The 19208-nt window shown below is 36.5% G+C and overlaps 1 protein-coding gene across 4 annotated transcripts in view; it reads right to left on the bottom strand.

The window, feature by feature from the left end:
- KMT2E (lysine methyltransferase 2E (inactive)) overlaps positions 1–19208 on the bottom strand; it is a 62291-nt gene that overhangs the window by 32736 nt on the left and 10347 nt on the right. For 3 of the 4 annotated variants that reach the window (XM_080391907.1, XM_080391906.1, XM_080391908.1), the window contains 5 exons: positions 11743–11927; positions 3765–3876; positions 3201–3430; positions 1391–1471; positions 389–447 (listed from right to left, as the gene is read on the bottom strand). In XM_080391907.1, coding sequence (XP_080248033.1) covers positions 389–447; positions 1391–1471; positions 3201–3430; positions 3765–3876; positions 11743–11813 — 553 coding nt within the window. In that variant the 5' untranslated portion in view covers positions 11814–11927. Of the gene's footprint in view, positions 1–388; positions 448–1390; positions 1781–3200; positions 3431–3764; positions 3877–11742; positions 11928–19208 lie in introns of those variants that run through there. The other variant, XM_080391909.1, reaches the window with a different exon arrangement.

The raw sequence follows: 19208 nt of genomic DNA, 5'->3' as shown, positions 1-19208 counted from the left end.
CACTATGAAAGAATAAAAATTACAGAGCCGTGAAATATTTTTTTCTTCCACCTTATCTTCAGTAGCTTACTCAAAGGAGTCTTGTTATTATAAAAGCCACATTTATTATTATGAAACTTTAACAATGTTCAAACAGATTGAAGATTGAATTATTCCACTATGATAAGAAAAAAGGCAGTAGTGGCAACTAGCAAAACTCATGGGACTGCAATGGTTCTGATATAATGTTATCTTAGTAACAATAAAGTCGATAAAAAAATCAGTTGATTTACTGAACCTTATCTACTGAAGACTATCAAAATTGCAGGAACCATGTACACACTCTTAAATCTATAGTTGATGCAATTTTAGAAACTTTACTAAGGAAAAATCTTTGAACTTTGCTCACCTGACATATTTTCCCTTTTCCTTCGTTGCAACAGCACTGCCCTTTCTTTATCCAAACTCCTGAAATTAGAAAAGAGATTTTATTCCATTCCTCACACTTACACATCAATGTCTAAGTATTAAAACAAACCATTTCATAGTTACCATTTTCCATTGACTATTACAGAACAAAACCAGCTGCATGTTTAGATACTTAGAAAAACATCAGTTGTGCACTGTTCCATTCTATTTTAATGCAAAGCACAGGCATACAAGTATCCAAATCACTTCAAATGTAATGAAAACTTGATAGCACAGAAGACAGACTGACAGTCCGCAGATTACAGATAAGCAGGCATTAAACCATTTTCCTGCAGATTCTTCTACACAATTGTCACAATACGTTACAAATACTCTACAACAAGGTCCAAACTATTGTCAAAAATAAAAAATTAATTTATTGGTAATTAAAATATTCTGCACATGTCTTTATTCACTGTTTAATTAACAATCTGTAATGTAAGTAACAAGTAGCACTTTATGTCACAGGACAACGATGATGTCAGGTATTATCTACCTACCACACAGTCAGAACAAAATGCCTTCCTTGTCATGTCATGACTAAGTTTGAGGGCAGGCATACAAATACATACTCCTTTCAGAGCAAGAAATCCTTGAAGTGAGCTCTGCAGCATATTGGAATGGGGCCATAAAAACAAAAGACACTGAAAACTACTGGTAGGGCAGCTGACCTGAAAACACCACTGTTAAGGGTTCTCAATGTATGACAGCCATGAAACAAAATATGGAATGGCCCGTCTATGTATCAGTCTGCCTGAGAAAAGATCCAGGAATCACTGCTGTTTTGCTGAGTGCTGCCTCACGAGGTGAAACAATGACTACTGTGAACAAGGGAAAGGTAAGATCACCTCCATCGAAAAGTTAAGCTTTTCCCTGTCGATTGTTCCAGTACCTCCCCTTTTTATAGTCTCTAGTTATTTAGAGTTCAAAATCAACCACTCACCTTGGTTGACAACGTTCACACAGATATATGTCAGGAATATGCTGCCTGTCAATCCCCATACAGTCAATGTGCTGCCAGACGCTTTAAAATAAAACCAAAACCTTTTAATTTTCAGTACAATTTTTAAAATCATGTGCATAATACAGACACACACACACACACACACACACACACACACACAAAGAGTGCGAGACAGTCTTTTTTTTTTTCATCATGATCTTTACTCAGATTGAATACTGCCTAAAACTACATCTCAATCACTGTCTTCGCCACCACTCTGCTAGCTGATTTTCTATTCCACTGATCACTGTAATTCCAATCTTGTTGCTGTCTCCCGGTGTCTCTCTGCTTCTTTAGACTCATTTCCCTCTTGGAAATTTTTCTCTAACACTGGAAATAAAAAATGGCAAATTATCACAATAGAGAACAAGATCGAGACAAATACCCTCAGCAACAAGACTTATGCTTTACATTGTAACAGGAGCGTTGTTTTTAAACAAAAGGATTCAATTTCCTTTTATAAATATATGCATAAAATACTGTTTTTATTTTTCTATATGAAAATATATACAAATATATGTTTTTATTTACTTGTACGTTTTGACAGAACATATAAACATTTGGATTGTATACACACACCCCACATGACTGGTAGCACTGCCACGCAGCATAGGAAGAGCTTTAACTGGTTCCCACAATCTGGGAAGGGAGGGTGCTTGCTGGACTGAAAGCTAACCAAGGACAGTAGTTTCTGCTCATTCCCACATTGCTAGAAGGAACTGGGATGCAGAAATCATTATCTTCCCACTTGTGAATTTATCACAACTCTCTTGAACTCCTCACAAAGAATCTCTTCTTCAAAATAAGCAGACCCTACCCAAGTGCTTATTGTTACTCATTATTGATGGTCCTTGATTCTGATAACATTTTCCCTCATTTTGAAGCTTATTAAGATGTTCTTTCAGCAATGGAGCTACAAGCAAGCTTGTTACGTAAGCAGATGGAATCATGCAGCTCAAATTACTGTTTTAATTACCCCTAACAACCATTTTAGAAATACACAACGATCTAAAATTCAGCAGCATTTGTTAAACATATTGAATGTAAAAATACAGGTTAATACTGAGTAAAGTCCAGAAACATAAGACTTGTTCCCAAGTCATTTTTTCCAAGTCCGACAGCACCTGCTTACTTTACTATGACATGCAGGTGCTTAAGCATGAACACAGAAGTTTAAACATTTAACTTCAGCTTCTCCAGTAAGAATCTAGGTTAGTCCTTCCATAGTTAATACAATTCTTAAAACTATGTCCTTTGAAAATTAAAGAGTTCTTATCAGAAAGATCATGCACAGAGAAACCAGTATGTGAGAAATTTCTTTCAGATTATTTTGCATCCTGCAAGTTACTTGATTTACATATACATAACTTACAAAGATGCTCTGCTACTCAGTATATGCAGATTAAAAACCAATCCCTAGGCCTTTATTTTATCATACTAACAAATAACTTGGACAAAATACCAAAGTGATCTCCTTTTTAAGGGAGGAAAAAGATACTCTTATTAAACAACAAGGCACAAGTCAAGGCACGAACAAATTAACACAAGTAGTCAAGGCAGACTGGAAGCAAGTATAAAACACTCACTGGCCAACCAACCAACAAGCCATACAACCTTCAAACACTGCTTTGATGGAAGGAAACTTCCTATGACTCAACATAATTAAAACACCATTTAATTACATTTCCTTTCAATGCAGCTTTAACTTTTAAGTAATTTTTACCTTTTAAATTATTTTAGTATTCGTTACCTGCATTTGTCACAACAGATCATATATCCATCATCATGTGTAAAGCCACAAATGCATCTGGTAATATCAGTTCCATAGCTTCCATCCTCTGACGTACTGATGGTAGTAGCACTGGAGGTTTCATCAAAGTTGGGAGTGGTAAATATGCCTACTTCATTCTTGCTTATAAGCACTGATGGAGGAGGAGAAGCTGGAGGCGTTGGAGGAGGCCGAGCACCATAGTTATGGTCCTAGATGTTTGTTGAAAGATAGTTATAGCTCTTAAATGTTCATATGCTGATGGTTATTAAAGCCAGAGTGTAAAAATCCACTCTGTAAAGAACTTCAGAGACTTCTTATTTTTATTAATAGTTTAAAATCTAGTCATTCTTGTTTTCTACCTCCTCAACATGTTTTACATGTAAATGCATTGTGTTCTGCATTCTACTTCTAACCAACCATCTTTAGTCAACCTACCCAACTCCCAGTAAGATATAAAAATGTAAGCATGAATCAGTTTTTGCAGTTAAGAACAGCAGATTTTACATAACCCATTTTATACAGAATATTTAGCATGAAACTTACTGCATAGGGCAAACCAATGTAACTGTGTGAATGTGAGCTGCTGGTATACAACTGGTGCGGATAACTGTTCGATTTTTCAACTACCACAGGGCTAGCTTCTACAGATTCTGGTCTGCAAGGCAAAAGACAGAAGAAATGCAATAATGTACTTTTATTAATAAATTATAGGTATTTCTTGCACAACTTATCATTAATTGCCTGCTGGTCCTGTTTTAAAGGAGCATACAAAAAGGGGGGGGGGGAGAAAACAACCCCTGCCCCCAACAGCTCCCTCAAAAAACCCACAAAACTAACCAGAAAAAAAAAAGGAAACCCAACCTCCTCCTTTCATTTAAAATGAAGCTTCCAGAGTGGCAGAACTTAGACCTCTATAGAGCTAGAACTTTTTCTCAAAAAAAAAAAAGCGCATGCTGAATCACTGGAACAAGAAAGCATGTTAGAACACTTCATCAGGGAGTCATCAGTCTGTACACCCAAGTCCAGAGAGTTGTAACAGAGGCTGCAGAAAGGACTTCAGCTTAATTATGACAAAAGATAGAAGCAGTAGTTCAGAGAGCTGCAGACCAGATACAGCCCTGCACTACCACCAATCCCACCCAATTCTGCAATGACATCTAGTGGCGACGTTCACACGCCACCAGCATGAACCAGCACACAAGGCAGCAGAGCACTGTTTCTACAAACAGGAATCCCAACTAAGGAAAAATTAAAGGCAGTGTATGCATTTATCTTTAAAGGGAAAAAAAAAGAGATAAAAAGTTGCAAGAGGTGGTTTTGAAGTGAAAGGCAGTGTCTTTTTAATATATAAATTATGGTTTTATATGCACTAAACCATGCCACCAAAGACAAGAAAGATAAAGGAATACCAAAATAGGAAGATCTTTTAAAGCACTAAAAATTACACCTTCACCACCTTTCCTCAGCAGTAACATTCACGTGTGCATGCAAGCACACACATGACTGAGACACACTTGTGGTCAGTAACTTCTAGCTTTTTCATTGCATCATATGATTCAATCACACTAGGACAAACTTTTAAATGGACCCAGTAACTTTTTTTTTTTCTCTTTTTTCTTTTCTTTTTTTTTTTTTCTTTTTTTTTTTTAACATTGGAAGGCAGGGGAAAATATCAATACCTAAAACAGAAGTGGCTTTTGACTTGCATCTCAAATCAAGCCCGTTTCACTTTTCCCATTTGCAGTTTTATTATGTATGAAGTCTATTTCCCCTCAGAAATATCTCAGTAATTCCTTCAATTAATTTTTTAATGAAGTTGGTATTTCTGAATCTTAAGTTAAAATAGATACCCGTTTTTTTTCTTAGACGTTGAGATACTAAATAGAGGCTTTTTTGTTACGCTGTGAAGTGATACTACTTTGATTTAAAAGGACACCAGCAACTTAGATTTGTTGGTAACGCTTTCTGTAAGAGTATAATTAATCATTAGCTTTCTGAAAACAACATACAGTATTTTCACATCTACTTGAAAGTGTCCTACTAATGTTTTTGATGGCCCACTTCTTACTAGCTTTTCCCCATGTGAGGTTACTACACAATAAAAGAAACACTAGTTAAAAAACACTATTGGGTGAAGACTTTGGTTTCTAGAGTCCAAAGAAAAAACATCTTTTTAAAAACATTCATGTCTAACAGTCACCAGCTGCATTTTTTTCTAGCGAGCAAACACGCAAGTGCACAAATCAAAGTACTAATGTTAGAAATACAACTTCTGACTGGCATTAGACAAAAACCAACTCTGATGACACTTGCCCTTCGTTGCCTTCTAAACCCAGAAAAACCTGTATTTACTCTCTTACACCACTTCTCAACTGAAAATAATTTTATTCAGAGCTTGTTGGAACTATCTTCTAGAAGCAGCCCAGAATTTACCAGGTTCATTAAACCCATGACTGTAAAAAATCCATACAAAGTTGGAAAAGCTGTGCCTTTCCAACAGATTTGCCATTATGCATTTACTGACATGATGATTTATGCAGTAATCATACACCATTAATGTCATGCAGTTAATCCTTCTAATGATCTAGCCAATCAAAACGCCAATGAACGAGGCATTTACCTATCCATCCATCATAGCTAGGACAGAAATCATGGTTCAAGAGGGTCTTGACCACTGTATTGCTTCTACTGCTATACTTCAACATTTACTGAATGGGACAAGCACAGCTACTCTTATCTACAACACATTCAGTGCTCAACCTCAGTCTTGTTTGCTTCACTATACCGAAAATAACTCAGCTTTCAGAGCAGGAAGGCTTACTGATACAGAACAGTGTGCAGAATCCAGGTATAATCCATCCTTCAACAATGCCACAATTAATTTAGGAGAATTTCCTTCATTAAAAATAAATATTAACACGACCTAAATACCAGCTACTTAAATATGGGAGAATTCAGTGAAAGATACCAGAATGGCAATGTCCTAAAAAAAGAGGTCATGCGTTATTTCATCTACTGACTACAAAAATTAAAAAGGTGTGGCAAGACAATACACTCCCTGAATCCATTTCTACCTACTCCAGCAATTTATAAACCACTTAAGAGAAACCAAGTTTAGTATTTAGAGGCATAACAGTCGTTGGAAGCAAAAGTATTAATCTTCCAAAACCAAAATACTTAAAATAAATGTATTTACCCCCAACCATTTTAATACTTATAGACCAGATTCAGAGTACAGGGTTAAAAGCAAAAAGCACAGCTTCATCTGAGCAAGGAAAGCCAGAAAAAGGGTGGGAGAAAATTACGCGACGCAAAGGCAATTAAACCTTTGTATTATAAGTTTTAACAAATACAAAATTAGAGCAGAATCAGCTTTCAGAAATTTTTTTTTTCAAATATGTATCCAGGGGAGCCACAGATACTTCTTATAACAGATAATCACCAGAGCTTTGAATGTAACTCACTGTTCCATTTACCCAATCAAATGCTAGACCAGGGTGGGCAATACTGTGCAGAAGAGAAAAGAAATATGGGAAGGAACATTTACTGAAGCTAGGAATTAATCATCACAGGTTTCCTTTACAGTCAATAGAAAAGTGATATTCATCCCATAAGCAGTACAGAATGGCTATGATTTCTCACACAACTACAGAAAACCTTCTAGCTTTGGCTTACAGGTCTGCCAATGCTTTAATATGCCCTGCACTGAACTCCTTGTTCCCTGCCTTTCACCCACCATGTGCGTGACCCTCACCTTAAAGAGAAAACATACACCTCTATATTATCATTTGTCCAAAGGTCAAGGCCTTGTTCTTAGATAGGCATCTCAAAAATCAAGTTTTGTGAAGGAATACCCCTTGGTAAACTATTTAATTGTACAGCTGATTAAAGCATGAGATAGCACTTAATTTAAAAATGGCTTTGTAAGAAATTTTGTACTCAAGTAGCAAGGCACTAACTACTGTATTATAGACACCTACCCTAATCTCACCATTGGCATTCTTAAGAGCATCCCAAAAATCAAGTTTTCAGGAAGAAAAAGCATAAGCGTTCAGATCTGAAATACTATGAGGTTTCCCTTCTTGTATTTTTGAACATAAGCCAGTTCTTTAACAGACAGGTACTAAGCCTGTCAGCCTTCTGAGCACACCACATTTTTCAGCTTCACCTCAAGCAAATGCACACTTAAGTGTCTAACTAAGGGAGATATTTATGGCATTTTTAGTTTTATCAAAATTGAAATGTCAGTATTACAATATAGTGTATTTGAAGTTAGACCAAAATCTTAGTATTATGCCCCAAGATAAACAAATTACCATGATAAACTGACCATGATATCTTGCTAAAACGTCACATGTATTTGTTTTTTTCAGTTAGCAATTCGAAACTGTGCAAAATATTCACAAGGAACACAGTAAAAAGCACCACAGAAAAACCTTCTCCCATGCTCTTGTGCTGCAATGACTCAAGATGTTCGTATGAAAATAGGAACATAGTATTTTCTCAAATTAATAAAAAAAGCAAAGATACCCGTATTTTTTAAAACCCCCTAAAATAATTTTCATTTTGCAAGTGAAACTCCTCATGTTCTGGCTCATTTCCTACCGTTCATATTTCAAATTTCAAACCGAAAAAGTTCTGCGTGTAGCCAGCAGATGGCATTAGTGAGAAATGAAATAAAACACATGGAATCAGATCGTTTACAAAACTCCATGCAAGCCTATAGTTAACCTGTATTAAGGGAATCGGCTATCAAGCATTCTAAGCAATAGTAATTTCTACTTTATTAAGTTTCATCTCCCCCACCTCATTCCTTTTAAATACTGTTTTGTTTCTGACCATGTAGTAAGGAAGAAAACAAAAAAAGACCCCAGCAAGCAGTTTGACCAATACCCGAAATACAATCAGTCCTTCGAATTTGGGGCCATCAACCACTTCTATAAAAATGAACTTTCTCAAATGGGAAATAAAATCTCACTAAAACTAAAACTTTCAAAGGCAGGTGCCAAAAGCAAATCCAAGCTTTAGGTTATGAGAACTTAGCTAGTAATACTTCCTGATAACATTTGCCAGAACTCCAAATGAAACCTCTTGCTTCCAAGCATGTTTCAGCAGCATCAATCTGCCATACACCAGTTTGACAGATCTCATTTTCAAGGAGTTCAGGTTCGTTGTCCTGTTGCACCAGCAGCCCTGAGCAGTATCTGGCTGAAGGTCAGCTCAGATAAAGGAATGTAATGTATTTTGTATGAAAACCAGTATTTTCTATTTCAAGACACTTCACCTAATCAAAAACGTGATGGGCTTCGCTATCTAGACCACAAAGAACCGGGTACTACTACTCTACCACAGAGTGGGTTCTGCTACCTAAGCATTTCATAGCAGGTCCTAAAAGTATAAGCTGACCAGATACTGTCTGTACAAACAGGCAAGCTTCCCATTGTCTTAAAATACTTTAAAAAACAGTAATAAAAAAAATAATCCCTGTTTCAGAAACAGTCATGGGAGGGTAGTTTTCATTTAAGACTACAATAATGTTCATGAACTTTTCTCCTGGACGTTGAGCTCAATAGAATGACCCATATACTGTGGTTGTTGGATTCATTATACAGGCCTTCTCTCTACAAAACATACGCAGATATTAAAGAGGAGAGCAGTACCATCAATGGCATTTCCCAGTGTGCAACTTATACTCATGCTCTAAGCTAGACTAATGCTCTCTTCTCAAGTCAGGAAGTGCATTCTAAACCTTCCAAAATGGCTGGCTGTGCTTACTGTTATAAGGTCTTTAACAGTAAGAAGTCATGCATATTCATCTTCAGTAAGCCCCTTACAAATGGAGGCAAAATACTTGTGTGTTCCGACTACTATGGCACTACAAAAATAATCCACCGCTGGAGAGCTCACTTAGGTACAAATAACAAGAGACAGACTATTTCAACCAATTTTTGAGACATTCAAACTTTTTAATAGGAGTTATTCTCCACAAAGCTATTCCCTACAATTATTAAAATATGTGAAACTATGCAATCACATTAAGTACCCTTACTTATAACTTTTTAACAGGCTAATCCCTTAGTTTGAAGCATAAGGGGAAAATCACCAAGCACTAAGAGACTGCACTAAGGTAAGAGTTCCCCTACATGATCAGGTTTGCCATACCCCCATTCTTGTGTCTGCTCATGCTTCAGCAACTGATGAAGCAGTATCAGACCTATCAGTCACAGCGAAGAAACTCCAACTCCTCCCTCTTGGGAAAACCCCAGAACTTGCTAAAAGACAATCTATGATTACTATCAATACAATTGATATCCAGCACACTATCCTTTGGAAGAAAACATACAAAACCCATGTAAATCTGTGTAAGCTGGTAGGTTAGGGACACACCTTTGTGTCACACTTCTTTAGACAGTGACATGGCTTTTAAGTCAGCATAAGTCAATCATGCAACTACACATTTTTCAGCGTAAGTATGGCAGAGATGACAAGAACTAATCTAATTGGCAACAGTCACTTAATATCTGAGGAAAAGCAGTTCCTAACTGGGTTGCTATGCCACAGTATCAAGCAAATAACACAATTAACTATCTTGTTTATACTAACAACTATATTTATTTATTTTAACTTCAGCACAACATGCTCTGTCTGCAAGGAATGTCAGTAACCTCAGGAATCATGACCTTCTCCAAACATAAAAGAAAACCACAGGAAAAGATAATGGGAAGAGCTGTGAATGGGTCACTCAAGTTAAAAAATATCCTGCACCAAGAAAACCTGTGTTCATGATATGAGAGATCAACAAAAACTTTAAAAAACTGATATGACAAGAAGCTTCAAATTGCAAATGCTTGATTTTTTTCAGATGAACGGCACAAAGTTAGAATAGCCTCATATGTAAGTGAAAGCATAGGAGAGAGACAGCCCTTTTAAGAACTGTTCACGAGTTCTGCTTAAAATGCATAATGATTCTTTCAAAGTCTGGAAGGAAAGCCATTTGCTCCTTAAATGGAATAATATTACTTAGCACACACTCTCCAGCAAAGACTGTGTATAAACTATTTAAATTCCTGTTAGTTATTCAATGCATCCATTAAATGAAGGACCACTTTATGAAGTTTATTTTTGATTTATGAAAGATTTCAAACATGCACGTAAAATAAGTCTAATTGATTGTTTCAGTATCTAAACCAAGCAAATTATTTTTGTGATAACCAAAGATGGGGAAAGTCTTTAACATTACCACAGAAAGGTTCAGAGGAAGGCAAAGAGTAACACCAAACCAAAAAACAAATCCCAAAAAGTCAATTTAATATAAATGATGAATTTAACATTTTTAGTTAGATCTAAGACATGAACTGGGCATTTTTTCCATATGTGTATGTAAAGTAGTAGTCAAGGTTGACTGTGGCTTATACAAACTCTCTTCATCTTTAAACTTTAGAATCTTTTGACACACATCTCTTCCCAAAAAACTCATCTGTCATATATTCCATTAATGCAAAAGCAACAGAAAAATGGAGGAAAAAAGCCCCGTCTGAAATATATAGACATCAAGGGAATCATGTACCTATGTACACTGGTAAAAGTTACAATACCACCTTGGTCCTTCACCTCTCCAAGAACCAAGCTGTCCAAAATGCTATTTCTCCTCTCATAACATTCAACAGCCAGCTTGATACTATACACACGGAAAGATGTATGTTTGACAGAAAAAACCTCCAGTCAGAGATGAACGCTAGCCTATCAATACTCTACAGATACAGACACCACTAGAGGGGAAAAAAAAACACCCACAAAAAAACCCAACACACCAAAACCCACACATACACACAAAACCCACAAACAATCCCCTCCCAAAACAAATGAAAAACCACAAGATACCCCCACCTGCCCCTCACCCGCTGCCAAACACAGAAATCCACTATGGCTTACTTCATGCAAAGGAAGAGTTTCTTGAATTCAGGATTTCACTAGCTCTTTGTAATCCTTTATATAAAGTTAGTAACTGAAATGAATTATTAACAAGTGAATTTCTGCTAGCTCTTCAATATAAAATAACTTCGGGAAGACATAGCATTAGACAATTAAGCTAAGTCTTCAACCTTCATAAAGGCATCTTTGTCTAATTACTACCACTTTCTTGCAGTTTGCCACACCAAATGAGTTCACCTTTCCAACATGGGAAATCAAAATATTTATTTTTTTCATACAGTTAAAAGGCAAAGTATTTTAAGCAACAAGAGCAAAACTGGCAGCATCTGTATTTCTCAGTCTGATAAGCAAGGAAAATATGCACTGGTAGAACAGTTTAGCTTCTCTTCTTTGCTCTCCCCAAAGAGGAATAAACTGACTTCAGAATCAAGTGACAGTTATTTAAGTATTGGGAGTCTGCTTCGTTTTATTGAATCCTAAATCCTCTCCACTGTTATAAAAAAAAAAAAAAACACAAGTCACTAGGGAAAAAATAAATTTAAAAGCAGCACTGAAAAGGAAAACTTACAAATTATGTTCACATACTTACTCTGAGCCTGCAGCCATTTCCAAATAAGAAGTATCTGCTGTGTCAACCCCCAATGGGATCACTATGCTCATGACGTTCGTTTCTGATAAATTCGATTACTACGGAGTCCTATGCATTGGTATCCAAAACACTGGGGCATGCCAGCCACAGTGCTCATTGCAAACATCTAAGTGCATCCACAAACCCTGTTAAAAGAAAAAAAAAAAAAAAAAGAAAAAAAAGGCAGAAGACTGGGTCAGTTCATTTTAAAACCAGGCAATTCTACATCACAAAGAAAAAAAATAATCACTGTTGCAGTAATTTCATTAGTTTTATTTTGCAGAAGCAAAGCGAAAATATTCAATCATCTTTAAAAGTTGTTAACTTCAAATACACTTATTCTAAGCATGTGATGATGCCTGAAATATTACAAACTGACAAAAATATTATCATTTAAATTAGCGATGAAAATATTCACATTCAGTGAGGTGACAAAGACTGACTTTAAGGCAGACTTATTAGATGTAAAGTACATTTGCTTACTGCTCTATGTTGTCTGAGCTCAACTGCTGTACATTTGAATAGAAGCCTGGTTACAGAATTTTTCAAGTATTTCTTAGTTCACTTTTGTTTTGCACTTTAAAAAAACAAAAAAATCCCACCACACACAACTTTCAGTATCTACAATACAAACCAAGGATGTCAAAAGAAAGTGTCACAGATTCCATTTGGTATTTTTTAAACCAAAATCATTCTAATGATTCACAATAATGGCATGAAACAATTTCCACCTCATTTCAATAGATCACCATCAGAAGATACTATACCCATCAGGTGCCAATTTTACAAGACTTTTTTCTTAAGTAGTAAACCAAAAAGAATCAGAAGTAGTTTAATTGTAGAGCAAAGCTACAGTCTGCTTGACTCACACAAGTCAATACAACAATCCTACCTGTATGGCAGTTACTGCTAGTCTCCCACTCCTCTTGCCAAGTAGGACAGAACACTCAACCAAGTACGAGAGGTACATAGCACCTCAGATGCCTGTGTTCACAGATTAGTAAACTGATGCATTTTTATAGCCTAATATACACAAGGTATTCCACCGGTGACTAAGTAATTGAAGGAAAATACCCCCATCTTCAATATTTGCATAATAATTAACTGCAAACTCCTTCCAAAATGTCAAAATAGCAAGAACAGAGACCGCTTTGCAATGAAGCACATACAGTGCCTAATAGACTCCTCCCACCTGACAAAAGTGTAGTATCTTAGCTGCAGTTTACAAAAGCCCAACAGTTTTGAGATCAACTTATTTTAACACACTCACCCTTGCCAAACACTAGATTGCAAACAAAAAAAGTAATGAGCCTCCAGTGAAAAACTGGAGGACTTCAGGAAAACATTGTGGACTTAAATCTGAATTTGCTCTTCGTATCGATAAAGTTGGCATCTTCAGGATGATAAGTGGCATCAACAGGGCATTTCTAAGGTATGAACTGGCAGCAAATCTTCATCTAACTTCTTAAATTTTATCTCACTACTGCAGGCTGGCAATTAACATCAAACATCTTGGCATGCTCTTAAAGTGCCTAAACCTTCTACAGTTCATACTCCCTCTAGACAGCAGAGGTTGTGTTTTGGTCCCATTACACGAGTAACAAAATACAATGAACTGGAAAGCAATCAGGCCAACTAGCTGTTGGGGCATCTTGCTTTCCTCATTTAAACACTGAGCATTTTCTTAACGAATACCAGAACTGTTAAATGCATAAAATTAAGGAAAACACACACTATTTTCAAGAATAAGCAGCAAGAAATACATGTTACACCAAAAGCAGGTATAGAGTTTTAGTAGCAGGCATAAAAGAAACCCCAAGCACCTCTTACAGTTTAAGTGAGCACTCATTCTGCCACCATATAGTTTACTCATAGGGTAGAACCTTGAATGGCCTCATCTACAACTTACAGAAAACATCAGTTTATCATTTAGTTCTCTTCTGAAAAAGTAAAACATTTATATTAATTTCTACTCAATATTTGAAAGGAAACCATCAACTTCTTTAGTACAGGTAAATTGGCTATCACAGGCTAAAGGTTGTTCCACTACCAACTGCAGTTTCACCGACGCTAACAAATCATTAGCATAACAGAGATTTTATTTTATGCTTATTATAGAATTCTGAAGAACAGTTTCAGTGTGTTTCAAAGTAGGTCTGAAAGACATACTGCCTGAGATCATCAAGATCTGCACTTAGACATTTTTTGCACTTAAAACTGATCCTGGTGGTGGTGTGATTTTTCTTAATCGAGTGTTCTTGAAACACTTCTGACCAAGCAAAGGAACAACTGGAAACTTCCATACACAAAAATGCCCAGGAGACTGATGGAAGTGAAGAACCTGCCTTCGACAGTGGCCTCATGGGCTAGCACATCTACAAACTTACATAAAGCAACTAAGGTTACCCAATCATCACATACTCAAGTGACCTTCATTGCCAACACAGAAAGATGTTGTTACCAAATCTGAAAATCAAGTGAAATTTGGGGATGCTTTTTTCTTTTGATGTGGAAAAAGAAAAGAGCTATGTATAGACAGGCTATTAATTGCTAATGCATGGCACAATTGATGCCATTATCTCTGACCAAGCAAATACATCACCACTCTTGTAAGAAAAAAAAAAAAAGGGGGGGGGGGGGGGGGGGGGGGGGGGAGGAACAACAGAGCCAAGATAAACTTCTTACCCTACTGTCAGCTGTTGAAATACATCCTTAGTCAGAATTCACCCACAAATTCTGAGACTAATCTATGCCAAGTAAAATCAAAGACTTTGGCAAAACAGTGTTGAACAGTTGTTTCATCTAAAAGGAAGCAGAACATGACTGTAATGCTACCTCATCATTTTTTACCACCTTAAGATTTCAGGTCTTGACAACACACACATGCACAAAACCCTCAAATGCTTTTCCTATGCCTATAGTTAAGTATGGAAGAATGGAGGCAGTCACCAGCTTGCAATACCTACACAAGTTATTTCAAACAAACACAGCTCACTATTTGAGTAGCCACCCTCAACCAATTCTTGCAATAGGGCAGAATAGGGGTAGGGGGAGACACAGGATAAATTCATTACACTATGCTCACTTATTAACAGAACTGTGACCTTATAGGCCATCCAATGACAAACACACAGTGATGTCAGACCTGGGATGAAGGAAAATAATTATCTTCTGTCATGTCAGAACCAGAAGTATTGCCATGACACACTAAAATATTGTCATTTATTGGATTATACTACAAAAATTCGAAAGTTCAGAACAGAAAATAATGTAACCCTGGAGAACTTTCTTCCTTCTCCATCTTAAAAAGTGACTGCTTATCCTTTGAAGCTTGGTATTTTAGATGAGTCATAAAATACTATCTGCTATCATAATATGGTACTTCCCAATCTCTGCAAGTACCCATCTATTTCAGGCCTCTGACAACCTGTCACCCGTGGCCTTCTAAGAAACTGTTTTCATAGGTGCACTTCCTTTAAATAACTGGCCAGAAGGACTGGAAGGAAGGGTGCTGAGAAGTTGTCTTCCTACAATCCAAGCAGATTATACACAATTTAATATTTAAGAAAGTCTGTCTTCAAGCATTATGTTAATTCGAAAGTCAGCAAGATCATGCTGGTTTCTCTGGTTAATTTCAAAGTCATATAGTTAAAAGGCACTACTAAAAACTGTCCTCCAGCATTCAATGATCAACTCTTTATTGGGCAAAGTTGCTCATGTACTGTAGCTTAATCTCAGCATCAGAGGACCTCCCATTTTGTTAGGGCCCACTATTCTTTCAGTGATAAGACACTGTAAGCTTGGAAAAAATTTTGGCCATTCCTTAAGATCCGTAAGATTTTCTGCATTATCACCCTACCAGCCCAGCTTTCCATATTAAAAACACATTCCTTATTTGAAGAATTTTTGCTCTTATTTAGGTGCAGTTAAAAAAGCTTATCTTGCCTTAATAATGTAATTTTCATCTTAAAAAACAAAAACACTTCTTGTTCAACCTGGTTAAAACATTTATCTTGCACGAAATCAACCTCCTGCAAGAAACTGACCACACTTCTACCATTCAGTCACATCAGTTTACATTTTCTCTGGCAGTGTTTTTTTCCCTCTAGAAAATACATAGGAGCTTTTTGACTTAATAGCCATATCAAGTCTACAATATTTGAAGCTTCACCATACTTCTCATCATCCATTTTATGATACCACAATCATTTTTTTAAATTAATCATGCTCTAGCAGAAGTATAAGAGCACAATACATTGCAAATTACTCATTTGTGTGACTCCATACAAATGACATCACTTAAGCACTAAACAACAGAAAATAACTTGCATATTATTCCTGAGGTATTCCACTTACACAACATTATTCTGTGGTCTAACAAAGACTACATTTCCTTTCTGTCATCCTTGTAAGATCAAATTTTGACAGCAGAATTAAAAACTTTTTCACTGGTACACAGAGGAAGGAAATAAAAAATATATAGAGGGCTCAACTCTTAAATCAGAAGGTAAATGGGTAATCTTAAACTAAATCAGTATTTTTTAACCTAATCCTACAGGGTCCAAACATTCAAAACTAAATCCAGTTGCTATGATCAAATGCTGGCAAAAAAGAACTCCCAAATCTACTTTATCAGCATGTCTTTTTTTCTCTCCTTCCACCTGCTTCTTCTAAGACCATCAAAAGCTATACAGAACAGTTTCAGAAAACAAAGGAGATGACAGATCACCCAGACAGAAACTACACTTGAAAAATAAGAACTTGAAGTCTAGCCAAACTGTCCAGATGACTCCAACAAGATTTCATAACCCCAGCTATCAATCATCCTCTAAGTGTCAAGAGTCCAGATAAATTCTTCCATGGCATTTTCCATGTAATATTTTGCATCTTTCAACTTTTTTCTCAGGTAGGAAAGTATTTTTTTAAAAAAGCATTTAACTAATTTTACTTGCCTTTTCTTTTACAGATTCAGAAACTGGGATCCCAGTAGATTCAAACAGAAAGTAAGGATCTAAATCTGATCAGAGAACTGAACTTACCTTTACTTTTATTAATCATGAAGTATGTTTTTCAAACCAGAAGAAACCGAACAGCACTTGCTGTACTGGGAAAGGTACAACTCACTTAGTTACGTGCTATACTGGTAGCTCACCTCTGCAAGACGTTTAATCTTTTTCAAGAAAGGAGAGGGAATATTAAATAGGATTAAGAATCCTGCTACAACCTATGCTGTATGTGTAAGAATACTAAAGCTCTTATCTGGGTGCACAGATAAAAAACTTTTCACAAAAATCAAAGATAAGAGATGGTGGCAGCACCAGTAACAATTTTTTTGCCTTAATCATAAAAGAAATCCTGAAAAGAAATTAATATGATAATATCACATACTTACTGTAACAAGGTGGTGGGATTTTGTTTGGCTTGGGTTGTTTTTTTTTTAATCCACATTTATCCCTAATGCTAAAAAACCAAAGGGCTGGGTGGGTGGGAAGGGAAAAAAAAAATATCAATGAAATCTGTTGTTAGTATTCTTAGTACATCTGACAGCCTTTCACACAGTGTCACTGCTCCTTGTCTTTCCTTCCCTATAAATCAATTTCCAGATTCTGTTGTCATATGATAGGTACTAAAGACAAAAGGTATTTAGAAGTTGGGGGGGAAAAATCCACTACAAAAAGGAACAGAATTCAAACTACGTGCAATACAACATTTGTTTTCCGATTTACAGAGGGACTTCAGTGAAATCATGAATTAAGCTTACAACTGAATTATTTCCTAGCTCGAATCTAAGAATGTTCCACAAACAAAACACTACACTAATTTTAGTAAGCTGATCGCTAAATCAGTTCAAGTTTCTCACATCACTAAGTATTAAAAAAAAATAGTATTTTTGTTCCTGTTTATTACCTCAGTATACACCTGAAGTTTTTCAGTATTTTTTATCTAGCAATTGCCTCCATCAGTCACCACCCACTGACAATTACAACGTGCGGGCCGGGGGGGGGGGGGGGGGGGGGGGGGGGGCGGGAGGAGGGGGGAAAGTAGTTACATAGTTTAGATGTTTCAAGACTTGGGGCTTTCATCACAGAATGCCTCTGCAGAGAGGATTACCAGGCCCTCCCGAATCACAGAGCAAAAATTTAAGAGAGAAAAATCTAATTATAATTAGATTAGCCTGTAATTCTGTGTGTTTAATGAGAGGAAACAGTGCTGGTTTATGATTAAAAAATTATTTAGATTTTATACTGATGCATGCAACTTTACCTCAAAGTCCTTTGCTAATGTCACTGCAGAAGGATTAATCACATTAACCAAATTACCATCTCTATAGTGTGCTTGCTCTGCATCTTCAAAAATTCTACATACAAAATACATATGAGGTAAAAAAATTAATCAAACCTTCTAACCTATGTACAAATGCCAACTGTCTTTCCTTAATAGAAAAACAATGTAACTTTAAATATACCACAAAATATGTAAAAGGTGAAAGTGATAATTTACCCATATTTAGTAAACTGAGTAACTGAAACACCTGAGAATAATTATCACTCTTGAACATCTGAAAAGTTACAGCCTGTGTTTCCCAACTTATGGAGAAACAGGCAGTTCACCCCATGTTTAAGCAGAGCTTATTTCCCCTGAGCGAAAGTACAGAAGCAGCTCTCTTTTGCTAAAGTAAGAGTACTGGTTAACCCACTGCCTCATGTCCTTTAAATAAAAGAAAAAAATTAGTAACAATTTCCTGGAGCAATATTTAAGTATCAGAATACACACAGTACACATAATGATTCATTTTTAACGAATGTGTACAAATCCAAGGGAATTAACTTGAAGCTTGCTGGAACAAACAGATGAAACTGCTGAAAGAAAGTGATCTGTACAGGCAATTTTCCACTTGTGCGTGGAGCAAGGAAGAGGAATGATAGAGAAGAGTCATCAGATTTACAGATAAAAATGATTAAGACGTAAAATACAAAAACCAGTCACATGGCAGTCTTGAGTCGAGCAAGACCTTTCAGTTCAACCAGCACATCATGCTAATCTCGTAACTTCAATTTGAATGTAACAGCAATCTACCTGTACTCACACAGCACTAAGCTCAAACCAAAACCCCAGCTTTTGTTTGCTCCCAATAGAAAATTCATGCTACTGTGGGTCCCTGTCAGCTCCACAGGATCATTCTGAAGTTAGTAACTAGAGTTTCACATCTCAACAGGGTCTTTCAGGCAAGATGCAAAGACTTCCAAGATCATACTACTGCTTTCAGACCTCTGCTGATTCCTGCTGAACTTGGCATTAGTTGTTGTATTATGCAAGTCATCTCAGGTAATACAGATGACCAACAGGCAGCATTCCATCCAGTTTCCTTACCACACCAGGAAGAACAGTCTACAAGGTGTGCTGATGCCTTCCTTCCCTCTAAAAAT

The sequence above is a fragment of the Falco punctatus genome, assembly GCF_963210335.1.
Source record: "Falco punctatus genome assembly, chromosome: 6".
NCBI classification, from domain to species: domain Eukaryota; kingdom Metazoa; phylum Chordata; class Aves; order Falconiformes; family Falconidae; genus Falco; species Falco punctatus.
This window is presented reverse-complemented; position numbering and strand designations above follow the sequence as displayed.